This window comes from Hydra vulgaris, chromosome 09 (genome assembly GCF_038396675.1).
Source record: "Hydra vulgaris chromosome 09, alternate assembly HydraT2T_AEP".
NCBI lineage: Eukaryota > Metazoa > Cnidaria > Hydrozoa > Anthoathecata > Hydridae > Hydra > Hydra vulgaris.
In genome coordinates this window covers 22206860-22219626 of record NC_088928.1, presented here as the reverse complement: position 1 = coordinate 22219626, position 12767 = coordinate 22206860, and the positions used below count along the sequence as shown (strand labels likewise).

Below are 12767 nucleotides of genomic sequence, written 5' to 3'. Positions count from 1 at the left end.
GACACTGTTAAAAGAGCCAGAGTAAAAGATGATGTCAGGAAAAAGTTACGACGTATCACCATCAAGTACTTCTTAAGTCTTGAAATTAAGTTACGAGTTTGTCAGGCCTCATTTTGTTCTGCGTTGTGTAAGTGCACCATTAATTATACTGCTTTTGTATGATAGATATTTAACCAGCTTAGAATATAATGCCATCTAAAAGTCTAATCACCATTTAATTACAGGCAGTTTTATAGCCAGATTGTAAAAAGTATAATTATTTGAACTCGTCTATAACATTATTAATAAAATAAAACCAAATAATTTGTATTCATGAAGTCAATTTTGTAAAATTTGTATTAATATCAATTTCAACAATAGCCTTATTTCTACTTCATTATAAGATAGAGTTCTCTTATATAATTATAAGAATAAGCTTCAGACTCCAGACAAAAATAAGAAATATTTATACAAGTTCATGAACAACCATTATTACTTTTCAGATTTGTTTCTTATTGTAATAGTATATTTCTGATTTAAAGAATATTATTGGTTTCATTTATTTAAAAAACATATATCTTATTTTTCTTTTTTAGCAATAAAGTCAGATAGAGTGTTAAGGATTGCCAATCACTGGTTCCAGCATGGGACAACCAGACTTGAAAAACAAGGAGGAAACAGAAAGTTAATGGCCTATGCAAATAAGAGAGATGCTGTAAAAAAACATATTCAGACATTTACTTGTAGAGCTAGTCACTATGGACGAAAGGGTTCTCCACATCAAAAATATCTCCCTTCTAACTTAAATATTAAACTAATGCATAAACTTTACCTAGAACTTAATAAAGATCAAAATCAGTTGATTGTGGGATATCATTTTTACTATGCAATTTTTATGTATAATTTTAATCTTGGCATTGGTCATCCTGCTAAAGACATATGCTCTACTTGCCATGCCTTTAAACTGGCAATGAAAGATGTAAATCTCAGCGACACCTCAAAACAGACCAAAACAGCTTTGTACATTCTCCATCGAAGAAAAGCACGAAAGTTTTACAGCCTTCTCAATGATATACGACCAAATGAGATAACCATTTGCTTTGATATGATGGAGAATCTGGTTTTGCCAAAGCTGCTTATAGGAGAAGCCTAATATTCTCGGCAACTCTATCTTTATGTACTAGATGTTGTTCTACACAGAGGCAACCAGACTTTCATCTGGTTGGAATGTGAAAATTGTAAAGATTCCAATATGATTTGTTCAGCGTTACAGCATTTTTTGATTGCATATCTTTTTGATTCGTGTTCACATGCATCGGTTCTTCGTTTATTTTCTGATTCCTGCTATGGACAAAACAAAAACAAAAACATGGTGTCAATGCTTCTTTCTTCGAGAAAGCAACATGTTAAATTTCTTCTTATCACTCATACATTACCGGAACGAGGGCATTCCTACCTTCCAGCAGATAGAGTGTTTGGTCGTGTTCAGCAGGATATCAAAAAACATGAGCAGATTCTAGAACCTGATATCTATAGAGACATTCTTAGCCGACATGGAAAAGTGTTTGTTTTTGGTCAGGATTGGTCAGCTTTAGACTTTTAAGCAGAAGTAACAAAATTTGTGAAAACAATAAAAACATTTAAAATAAGCAAGGGAAAAAAATTGATTATCAATTCCAATCATCTGGAAATAGCACAGTGCAGCTATCATTCTCACATAGCCTACTTAAGAAAAGTAAGAAATGGGACACTTTTAAACCAAGCATCCTAGCAACAAAAAACTGTGTAAAAAATGCTAAAAAAAAGATGTTTTTCATCTCCTAAATGCTGTGAGTGCAGATGGCACAGTACACACACTGTATGAGACATTACTGAAAGATTTCCGATAAGATACTAAACACGCTAGTGATGACGATATCTAACTAATTTTTTAAATTTTTAATGTAAAAGATAATACCTGTTATTTTAATATTTAAGAGAAAACAGTTGATAAAGTTATAATTAAAAGTTAAATTTTTAAACTAGAAAATAATATTTCACATTTTATTTAATTTACGAAAATAATTAGGTATTTTAAAGTTATTTACCTTTCCATAATATCTGTTAGGTGGATATTCATATTTATAAAATGGATATACAGCATTTTGCTGATAAGCAGTAATAGGATATACAGCACTTTTAACACAAATACGATTTTTAAATAAAAAAATTGGTATTTTTTTATTTACCTAGATTTTTATTATTAACATATCCATATATACTTTATGTGTATATAAATTAGGCAACAAATGGTTTTTGAAATATAAGAGACACCATTGTGCGGCAAAAAACTTCAATTATCTCAATACCACAAAAGTGGATATACCGCATTTTGAAAATACACTCTTCATATGTGTGTATATATATATATATATATATATATATATATATATATATATATATATATATATATATATATATATATATATATATATATATATATATATGTATATATATATATATATATATATATATAAATATATATATATATATATATATGTATATATATATATATATATATATATATATATATATATATATATATATATATATATGTATATATATATATATATATATATATATATATATATATGTATATATATATATATATATATATATGTATATATATATATATATATATATATATATATATATATATATATATATATATATATATATATATATATAAATTAGTAAAAACACTTATCTAATTTTTTCTTTCTTCTACACAGTATTTCTCCATCAGTAGGTTCATCAGGAAGAATATTTAAGAATATATAAAAGAAAATTATGACAGAAATATTCTTCCTGATGAACCTACTGATGGCGAAACACTGTGTAGAAGTAAGAAAAAATTAGATAGGTGTTTTTACTAATTTATTATTGCTCTGTTCTTTAAGAACATTGAGCACTCTGTTTGTAAAATACACTAACATAATTTATTTATATGTATATATATATATATATATATATATATATATATATATATATATATATATATATATATATATATATATATATATATATATATACAACCGCTCATAATTATTCGAATGGTCATACTTTTCAATAAGGTATAAAAGTTTTACTTCCTAATGGGACAGAAACTGAAAACAAACTGTCTACCTGAATTATATTTTATCTTCCTATTTATTAGGTTTAAAAAAAAGTTAATATGAAGTTCCATTAGACTAGTTTATAACTTACTTGCCTTTTAATCACCCTTAGTGGCAATAATCCCTATACATTTTCTTAGCATTCTACTTTACAACATATCTTAAGTCAATTTTATGCTACTAAGTTTTTTCCACATCTTATGCATCATTAGGCATTAGTTTTTGACATTAGTTTCAATTCCTCCCATAAAAATTTGATAGGAGAGAGATCTTGTGATTAGGGAGGCCAAACATTCCACTCAATATTTGATTATTCTCGAACTCATTCAAATAACTTAAACAATTTTTTAAAAATATGTTTTGAATTTAAGCTTTAACTCTTTCCCTACCACAAGCCGCTGATAGGGGCTTTTTATTTTTTTTTATTTTGACCGCAAGCCGCTGGTAGCGGCTTTCAAGTATGCTTTACAATTTATCCTGTTTTGTGCATAAATTTTCATTCTAGACACATAATTTTTTCTTCTTAAAGTTTAATTAGTTCTCTACATAATCGAGTACAAATATGAGCCACAATGTGCAATTATAATTAGTTATGACTTGACAAAGTTAAAAAATCTTGAGTAATCCTTGATTAAAAAAAATTTCTTTAAATTTTGTTTGTAATTAGTAAAATAAAGCAGCGTTAAACACTGTAAATTTTAACTTGTAGAAGCGTACAAGTATTTAGCTAAGTAATAACAATTGTCTTCTGAAGAAAAACATTCTTTTTATACATTAAAAGAGTTTTGTTTTTGACTTTATGTTTTAGTTAACATTTATAAAAACAATGGTTTTAAGTACTTTGCATTTTTTATTGTTCAATGATGCGTGTTAAAAACTTATTTAATTAAAAAGTTCATTTGTTTAGCTTTCTATTGATATACTGTTTATTATGCTTTTAAAAAGATATACTATTAGAATTTTAATTAGTTGTCAATGTTATGTCATCCAAATTTTATTCAAAAAGATGTGTGGTCACAGCGAAAAGATTTTTGTTAAAACAGCAGTAGTGAAAGAGCTAAGTCATTTTCTCCTGAAAAAATTAATGGCTTCCCATTAACTAATCTATCTGAAGGTGCAGCATGTTTTTTTAAGTGTACAAGTTAACTACTTTTGTCATTACTCCCTCTGTTTTTACAAAGTCAACTGTGGCATTCCAATCAAAATAGCCCCATACTTTAATATTACATCCACCATGTTTTACAGTCAATAATACACACTATTTTATCATACATTCAACAATTTTTTTTCCAGACAAACAACCTTATCTTAAACCCAAAGATTTAAAACTTTGACACATTGGTCCACATCTACAGTCATCTATAGTCAATTTTTTATGTAGTTTTGCATTTTTATTATTTTATTATACACTTAAGCATTTTTATTATTTTCATGATTCAATTCAAAGCATTTTAACAAAAATATTTTTAATTAACTAATAGTGCAAAAACAAAAACAAAAAATAGTTAAACAAAAAACAGCATTTATTAAAAAACTTAATGTCATTCGAATAATTATGAACGGTAGGGAATATATATCAGAGGTGTACACTCGTGTTTGCCCGACAGTACCAGACAACTGAATTTTGTGAAGGGCAACTGAAAATATACCTTTGATGCAATTAAGTTGTCCAAAATGGAAACTATTAATTTTTATCAGCAGTTCTAGTTATTTTTTAATTTTTTTTTTTTAATTTAAGAATTCTATAAAAAGGAAAGTAACTAAAATAATAAAACTTTGTTTTTAAAGTGTCAAAATTTGTTTTCTGTATTTTCTATTATTAATTAGAACATTAGAAAATTGTAAGAGCGTTTAATCGTATTTAATAAAATTCTTTCTAAATAAAAACTAAAAAGCTTTATCGTTTAAACGAAAATACTATTCTATTTTATTTTTTTTATAAATTTTATTTAAGGATTTAGAGATTAAGTAATGGAACTAAATTTGCCAAAAAAAACAAAAACTTAGACAGGGCTTGATAAGAAGCGCTATGCAGCTTGCTTTTTTTCATAAATGTCAAAAGCGTTTAGTTAAAAGAAAACTTTTTTGTAAAATATAAACGTCAAAAGCGCTCAGTTAGGCGAAAACTTTTTATGGGGGAATATTTAAATTATTTTTTAGCATCTTTTATGTGACATTTATTCAGAAAATATTAGTTCGTAAAAAAAGCATTTAACTGCAACTGAGAATTGTTTAAAGAAACAAACTGTTTTATAAAAAAATTTTTAATAGACTTTAAATTACATACGATTTTAAAAATTTAAATTTAGTTATAAAGGAATGTAAAATAGTAAAACCTTGAATATAAAATTTAGTTTCAAATGAATGTAAAATAGTTTTCAATTTTTATTATAGTTTTTTCTAATCATTAGCTAACTAATTCATTGTGTAAAATATAAGTCTCTCCATCATAGGTAATTATATATTATTATTAGCAAAAGGAAATTTAAAACTTTTTTTTTTTAAATTAAAAAAAGAGAGAAGTGCTTTTGTTTAGAGGCATTATTTTACAAATGCATTTTTTGTTTCTTATTAATTCAATATCGTGTAAAGTTTATTTGACATAACACGTTCAGAAACATAAATCACGTTTACAAATATCTTATTGGTAACTGATAACATCTATTTATTAATTGTTTATAATTTTTATTAAAAATACTGCATTAAGTAAAAATTATAATGAATAAATTATGAAAAAAAAAGAAAAAAAGATTACGTTTAGTTCAATTACATTAATTATGATTACATTTATACCAGGCAAAGGCGATCACTGGAACAACGTGCATTTAATTTATATATATATATATATATATATATATATATATATATATATATATATATATATATATATATATATATATATATATATATATATATACATATGTATATATATATACATACGCAAAATCACCCAAGTTCCATCACCATGTAAATTCGGTCATTTAAAAATAAATAAAAGACATATTTTAATTTTTACCAACTTTTTTTTTCTCCAAGAATATGGGTTATCATTTAAATCATAAAAAAATAAAACTGTTCAAAACTCTTATTTTACAATATAAGAGTTTTGAAATAATGCATACTATTGAAATCTAAAATAATTTTAATTAAAAAAAAATTTTTTTAATTGAATTAAACAATTTTGTTTCAAAATTTTATTATAAAATAAAATTAGAAAACTCATTTTCATAAATTTTGATGTTAAATTTGTGATATCATGATGAGTTATTGGGGTATAAAACTTGTAATATTACAATGTGCTGACTGAAATGTATATATTGACCAAATTTATATGATGGCATTGAAAATTTGGTCAATCCATTTGTTTCCATTTAAAATAAAATCAATATAATAATCAAAATTTAATCAAATGCTAGTTATTATTTTTATTATTTTGTTTTTACAATATAAATTATAAATATAGTTGTCTGTATAATTCAGAAAAAAAAACAAAAAAAAACATTTGAAGAACATTGAAAGTTTAGGTGACTGAATTTAGGAGATAACATGGTATAAACAACTTTAACATCAAAATATGAGTTTTTTAGAACATATCAAAACATAAGTTTTTTTCATTCAAAACAATCCAATTTATGAAAAAAATTTCGAAAATAATAAAATCTATAAAATTTTAAATACTATAACCTTTTATTTGAGAAAAAGGTTATTTTTTGATATTTTTTGGTTAGTTTTTAAAATATTTTTTATTAAATGTCTTTAATAAAAAAATAAAAATTTTAAAACTTTTATATGACTTCACTTTTTTTGAAACCCAGGTTGGCCTACTTTTAAAGAGTTTTTTTTATTATCATTAGGAACCTGTCAAATGTTTAGAGGCTGTGAGGAAACCCAAGGGAAAATATTAGTAACAATATGTTAGTAGAATAGGATATATATATACATTAATATATATAATACAATAGGATATATATATATATATATATATATATATATATATATATATATATATATATATATATATATATATTAGGGCGGTTCAAAAATAGGTCATGTCAAAAATTTGAAAAGAGCCCTAGCTTATGATCTGCCTTGACCCCAAAATAGTACTTAAAATTTTTTACAAAAATTTTTTTGATCATCGGAAAGGTCCCCACAAAGGGCAAAAGGGTCAATTTTTGCCCCGTTTTAAGAAAAACTTTACCCCGCTTGTGGGACCCTTAAATTTTAACCAATTTTGAAAAAAAATTATCCAATAACATGGTAATGAGTTATACAACTTAAGTTTAAGGGGCTCTTTTCATAAATAGTTTTTTAAGTAAATTTCAGAAGAATTATAAAACATTGAAAATCATCAAAACATAAAATGTTTTTTTAAAAAAAATAAGTATTTGTTTGAATACAATAAAAAACAACTTTACCAATACAAAACAAAAACCAAACATTTACAAGTGTTTCAAAAAGTAGATATTAAATAATACTATTGAGTGCAGCTTTGGCATGATCCGACTTTTTTCTACCATTTCGATTTTGCTTGTACACATAAGTAAAAAGAAACGTATCTTGCCTTTTCTCTTCTGAATGTGCTTTATTAACAAGTTGTTGAACTAATTTGACTGTTTTTTCTGAACAATCATTCACAACATCAAGATTAATGATGGCTGTTTCAAATTCTTGATAGAAATCATTTAAAATCCAATACTCTGCAGGAAGCTTCATCCATTGAACCTCAGCTTTTCCATGACCAAGCATGTCAAATATAAGCCAGGACTTCTCTGTAACTAGTGGAACTAAACTGGGAGGCTCATCCTGTGAAAAGTTTAAGTTCTTCAGAATATCTTTATCCAACACCTGTCTTTCTAAGGAATACTCCTCTATAGAGGGTCGTTTTAGACCAAATAGTCTCTTAGCCATGTTGCTACGTTCTTTACATTTCTGATCTGCAATTGCTATAATGACTAAATATGGGTCAAGGTACCAAGTATGTCGCATAATGGATTCAGAAACAGCTTGAGCTCCAGCTTTATTCAATTCCTCAAACCTTTTCATCTGCCAGTATGATTTCATATCCTAATAGTTAAGGGTTAGATTTTTCAATGTTTAATTTAAAAATAAATAATATACCTACTTTTTGTATTTATTCAAAATTTAAAATCTTTATTTTAAAACAATTATTCAGACCGTGTACCTGCGTTGGAGCAGTTGAACTTAGCTCCGCTCTAAGAAACCATTCAGTGTAAAAAATGGAAAGAAACTTTGTCATTTCAGTGATTTCATCCTTGCTCTCTTCATTGATTTCAGGGATTTTTTCCATAAGTAGAAACAGTTTTAGGTAAAATAAACTTTTACCCATGAATCTGGCATGACGAACAGCTCCAGGATTGTGAAGTTTAAACCTGTCAGTGTGTGACAGTACCATCAATGTAAGTTCAGCCAATTCTTGATAATCTTTACGAAACTTTCCATTCTAAACAAATTTTTTTTCCTAAGTTATAATAACTTAAATTACTTACTACAAATTTGTAAAACTGGAAAATTATATGCGAAGTACTACTTTACTATACTATTTTTTGGAAGTAAGAAGAGATAATTAGATTTTAAATTAATTTATAAAGCTATTATTACTCACCTTCTTAAAAACTTTAGTGCTAATTATATATCTGCAAAATTGAATAGCACTCAGCCTTTGTTCATTAATCCAGGAATCAACAGGAGTTGATAATCTTTTTAAATCTTGATTTTCAGTATCTAGATCATTCCAATGGTTCTTCAGAAGTTTAAATAATTTGTTTTCTGGTCCTGAAGTATGACTACTTGGATAAAGCTCCCAAAAATGTGGTATCAAAGCAAAGACACTGAACTTTATCCTCTAATCCAAAGTTAGAAATAAGTTCTTCTATAGCTTCTTTTTGGTGTTCTCCAGAACCTGAGTCGATTACTGGAATTCCAAGTAACTCGGTTTGTCCTTTAATCCTAGCAAGAACAGCTAACCTATCTTTTGAAAACTGTTTTCCTTCAGTAAGTTCTTTCACAATTTTTCCATCAAAATGAATTGTTATCAGAGAATTTGAAGATTTAGAAATGCTTTTTATATGGTCTCTGATTTCATTTGCACCCATTACCACAGCATTCTCTGCTGCTCTGTATGATGAAGATTTAGAGCATACAAACTCAGACATGCATCCTCCAGAATTGACAATAAAACTGCTAAGAATTGCTGTATGTTGATGTGGAGTTAAACCCTCTCCAACTGCTGTGTGAGCAGTACGGTGCAAGATATCCTTTGGTATGTTGACAGAATTTGTAGGATCAATATATGACTCAATTTCAAATTCACCATCACTTAATTTGCTTTTATTGGTATTAAAAGAACTTAATGAATTTTCAGAATCAGTATCTGATACATTGTTTAATTTATTGTAACTCCATTTAGATTTATACTTTCTTTTTAATGAATATTGAAATCTCTTATCCAATCCCCCTAACTTTCCTTTCCTTTCCTCTAATTGGTCTTTAAGAAAAGCTATGTCTTCCTCTTTGTCATTTTGGTTTCTCAACCTATCTTTTCTTATTTTTTCAATCATATTTAGTGGGTTTTCTCCAATCCAGAAAACCTTTTTCATACTTTCTTTAAAGTTCTTTCTTTTTTTAACTTCAGCAGCGTTGTTTCTTTTGCTTAGGCTTTTCAGCTTCATCCAGTCTTTCACCATTTTTGTGACCTTGATCCTATAAAATGAAATTATTATTATTAAATGCTTATAAAAACTTAAAAATATATTTTAGTGTTTTGATAAGGTTATACAGTTTGATCTATCATTACATTAGCTTCTGAGTTGTAATTACTTCAAATCCACCACGTGTCCATGGAACTACAAGTTTAGATATTATGCAGCAATGTAACTGACTGGTAGGACAATTTGGTGAGAATGATCCACTTTTGTTTGGACATCCTACAATAAAACTCAGTTTAACTTCAGGTTTAGATTTTCTCAGAAAGTTGAAGTATTGAAGAATTTCTTGTGTAGTTGCAAATTTATTGTTAGGAATAGTACAATTTCTTTTTCCCACTAAAAAAGTATCATCAACTCTTTCAATTTTCTTTTTGGGTGGCATCATATAAATTATTAATATTTTATGTTAGTCTAAAATTAAATGTTTACATATAAGTATATTAGATGAAATAATAAGATTATATTTTAATTTTGAAAATGAAATATTTATTTTTTATTTTATTTAAAATCTTTTTTATTCTTTATTCAAAACAAAAATTGTTCAGCAAAAAAAGTTATGTTATCAAATATTAAATTATACAAAAAAATTGAAATGTAAGATATTTTGAAAATACCCACTAAAAACCCGCTTTTTGCTGAAAAAATGAAATTCTTTGAATGTTTATTTTTGAAAAGAGCCCCTTAAACATAAGTTGTATAACTCATTACCATGTTATTGGATAGTTTTTTTTTTTTAATGGTTGAAGTTTAAGGGTCCCACAAGCGGGGTAAAGTTTTCATTAAAACGGGGCAAAAATTGACCCTTTTGCCCTCTGTGGGAACCTTTCCAATGATCAAAAAAATTTTTGTAAAAAATTTTAAGTACTATTTTGGGGTCAAGGCAGATCATAAGCAAGGGCTTTTTTCAAATTTTTGACATGACCTATTTTTGAACCACCCTAATATATATATATATATATATATATATATATATATATATATATATATATATATATATATATATATATATATATATATATATATATATATATATATATATATATATATATATATATATATATATATACTACTTTCATGGATTGCTTTCATGCACTCATAACTTTTGAATGAAACATGCTTGATTGATTTAAAATCATGGAAAAGCTTTGATAACAATACTTTTTTAGCATAATATAATAAGCATAAAAAACTTAAATTACAAAGGTTTTAGTCATATATCAGATTTAAATCAGCAACTAGATTTATAAAAATAGGTTCATAATTATCTAAAATTGTGTAAAATTATGTAAAATTGAGTAAACCTACTATCTTTATAACTACAATCAATCATTATTATCATCATCATTATCATCATCATCATCATCAATTTAGCTTGTTTGTTACTGTGCTTGCACAGGTTGCACATTTTACATAACAATGTTTCTCTGGTACACACAAACTTGAGTGTATTCTTTTCTTAGCTGAAACTTTTAATTTAACTCCATGTTTTCCAACTTCTACTTTTACCTTTTTCTTTTGAAACTGCATGTAGAGATTTACATGCTGATAGCAGTGCAGTGTGGTGATATGCAGTAGTGATGTAGTGGTACAGCATTTGTTTCACGAGCAAAAAGTTTAGTCCTCACCACATTACTTTTAGTACTGCACTCAATTAGTTTCTATGCACAACGACCTTGTGTATCAGGTCTTGTGTTTTGGAGTTAAAGGGTTGAGAAAACTTTGTAATAACATTCAAATAAAAAAACAATAAATAAAGAGAAGCCTCCTCGACTGTACAGGCCACTTTGGCCTTCGGGACATGTAGACAGTAAAAAAAAAGCTGCATCTTTCCTCTTTAAATGCCCAACCTTTACTGACACATTACCTTTTTTTCATATTACCTTATATTTTAGAGTGAAATCATCCATCCATCTGATCATCATTTTCACTAAGACAATAGACATCACCAACCATTGTTTTTTTCTTATACAATTTTATTCCCTTCTGCATTTCAATGCCATGATTCTGTTTTTCTCTGAACACCTTTAGTTTTTCTACATACTTAATCAGATACTTCTGAAAATAAATTATCATCATTATACAACTTCTCTAGCCTCTCCACATTTTTCTCACATAGAATCATATCTGTGGGGCTCACTGCCAGTGGGCAAAAAATTGCCCCCAGAGACTTTTTTAAATACCCATTAAACGATTTGGATATTTGCGAATGGCGGTTAAAATATAAATTCTACTTGTGATAAGGGTTAAATTGCATTAGATGAGTTAACTTAAAAAAACTCTTTCATAGAATATTAAAGAAAGTAATTAAAAAGTTCTTTTGTTTTCTGATTATTTTTTAACAGAAGAGTTTTCATAACATTTATTATTTTTCGAATTACATTTTTAAAAAAGAATTTTGAAAAGCTGCGTTAATACTTTTGTTGTTTATGTACACAAAATGCAACTTTTGACCTTCAACATCATGATTTTAGGATTTTAAACTAAGTATTAGTTAGATTATTAGCTGGAAAAAAGATTTTTTTCTCATTACAAAATTTTTTACTATTGTTTAAATTGCTGTTTTACAATAAATTGGCAAACAAAAAAGAAATTTTACCATCGCAAAAAAGAAAAAGTAAAAAAGAACTAATAAGATGCTTTTTTAAAGATGAGTGGGAAAACTTTTGTTTAGCCAATCTCAATCTTCAAAACCTGTATGTCTGATCTGTTTTGAAGCTATTGCTGTAAAAAAAATTTACTCTTCAAAGACACATTTGAAACATTGCACAATGAATTCAACATTAAGTATTTTGCGTTTTATAAAAAAGCTCAACTGGCATCTCAAAAAAATTTATTCATTCCAAATTTCTCTTATCTTATTACTGCTTTCCAAACTTTTCTTCTTCTTCTTTCAATTTTCTCTTCT

At 26.5% G+C, this 12767-nt stretch overlaps 2 protein-coding genes across 3 annotated transcripts in view; both read right to left on the bottom strand.

Annotated features, from left to right (window-relative positions):
* Nucleotides 1-12767, bottom strand: part of LOC105848862 (uncharacterized) — an 86058-nt gene that overhangs the window by 22038 nt on the left and 51253 nt on the right. The gene's annotated exons all lie outside the window — the stretch shown is intronic.
* Nucleotides 7179-10335, bottom strand: LOC136084644 (uncharacterized). The gene is made up of 4 exons (XM_065805060.1): nt 9952-10335; nt 8761-9857; nt 8320-8598; nt 7179-8201 (listed from the first exon to the last, which is right to left on the bottom strand). The coding sequence occupies exons 1-2, from the start codon at nt 10245-10247 to the stop codon at nt 8942-8944; spliced, it is 1212 nt and encodes a 403-aa protein (XP_065661132.1). The 5' UTR covers nt 10248-10335; the 3' UTR covers nt 7179-8201; nt 8320-8598; nt 8761-8941.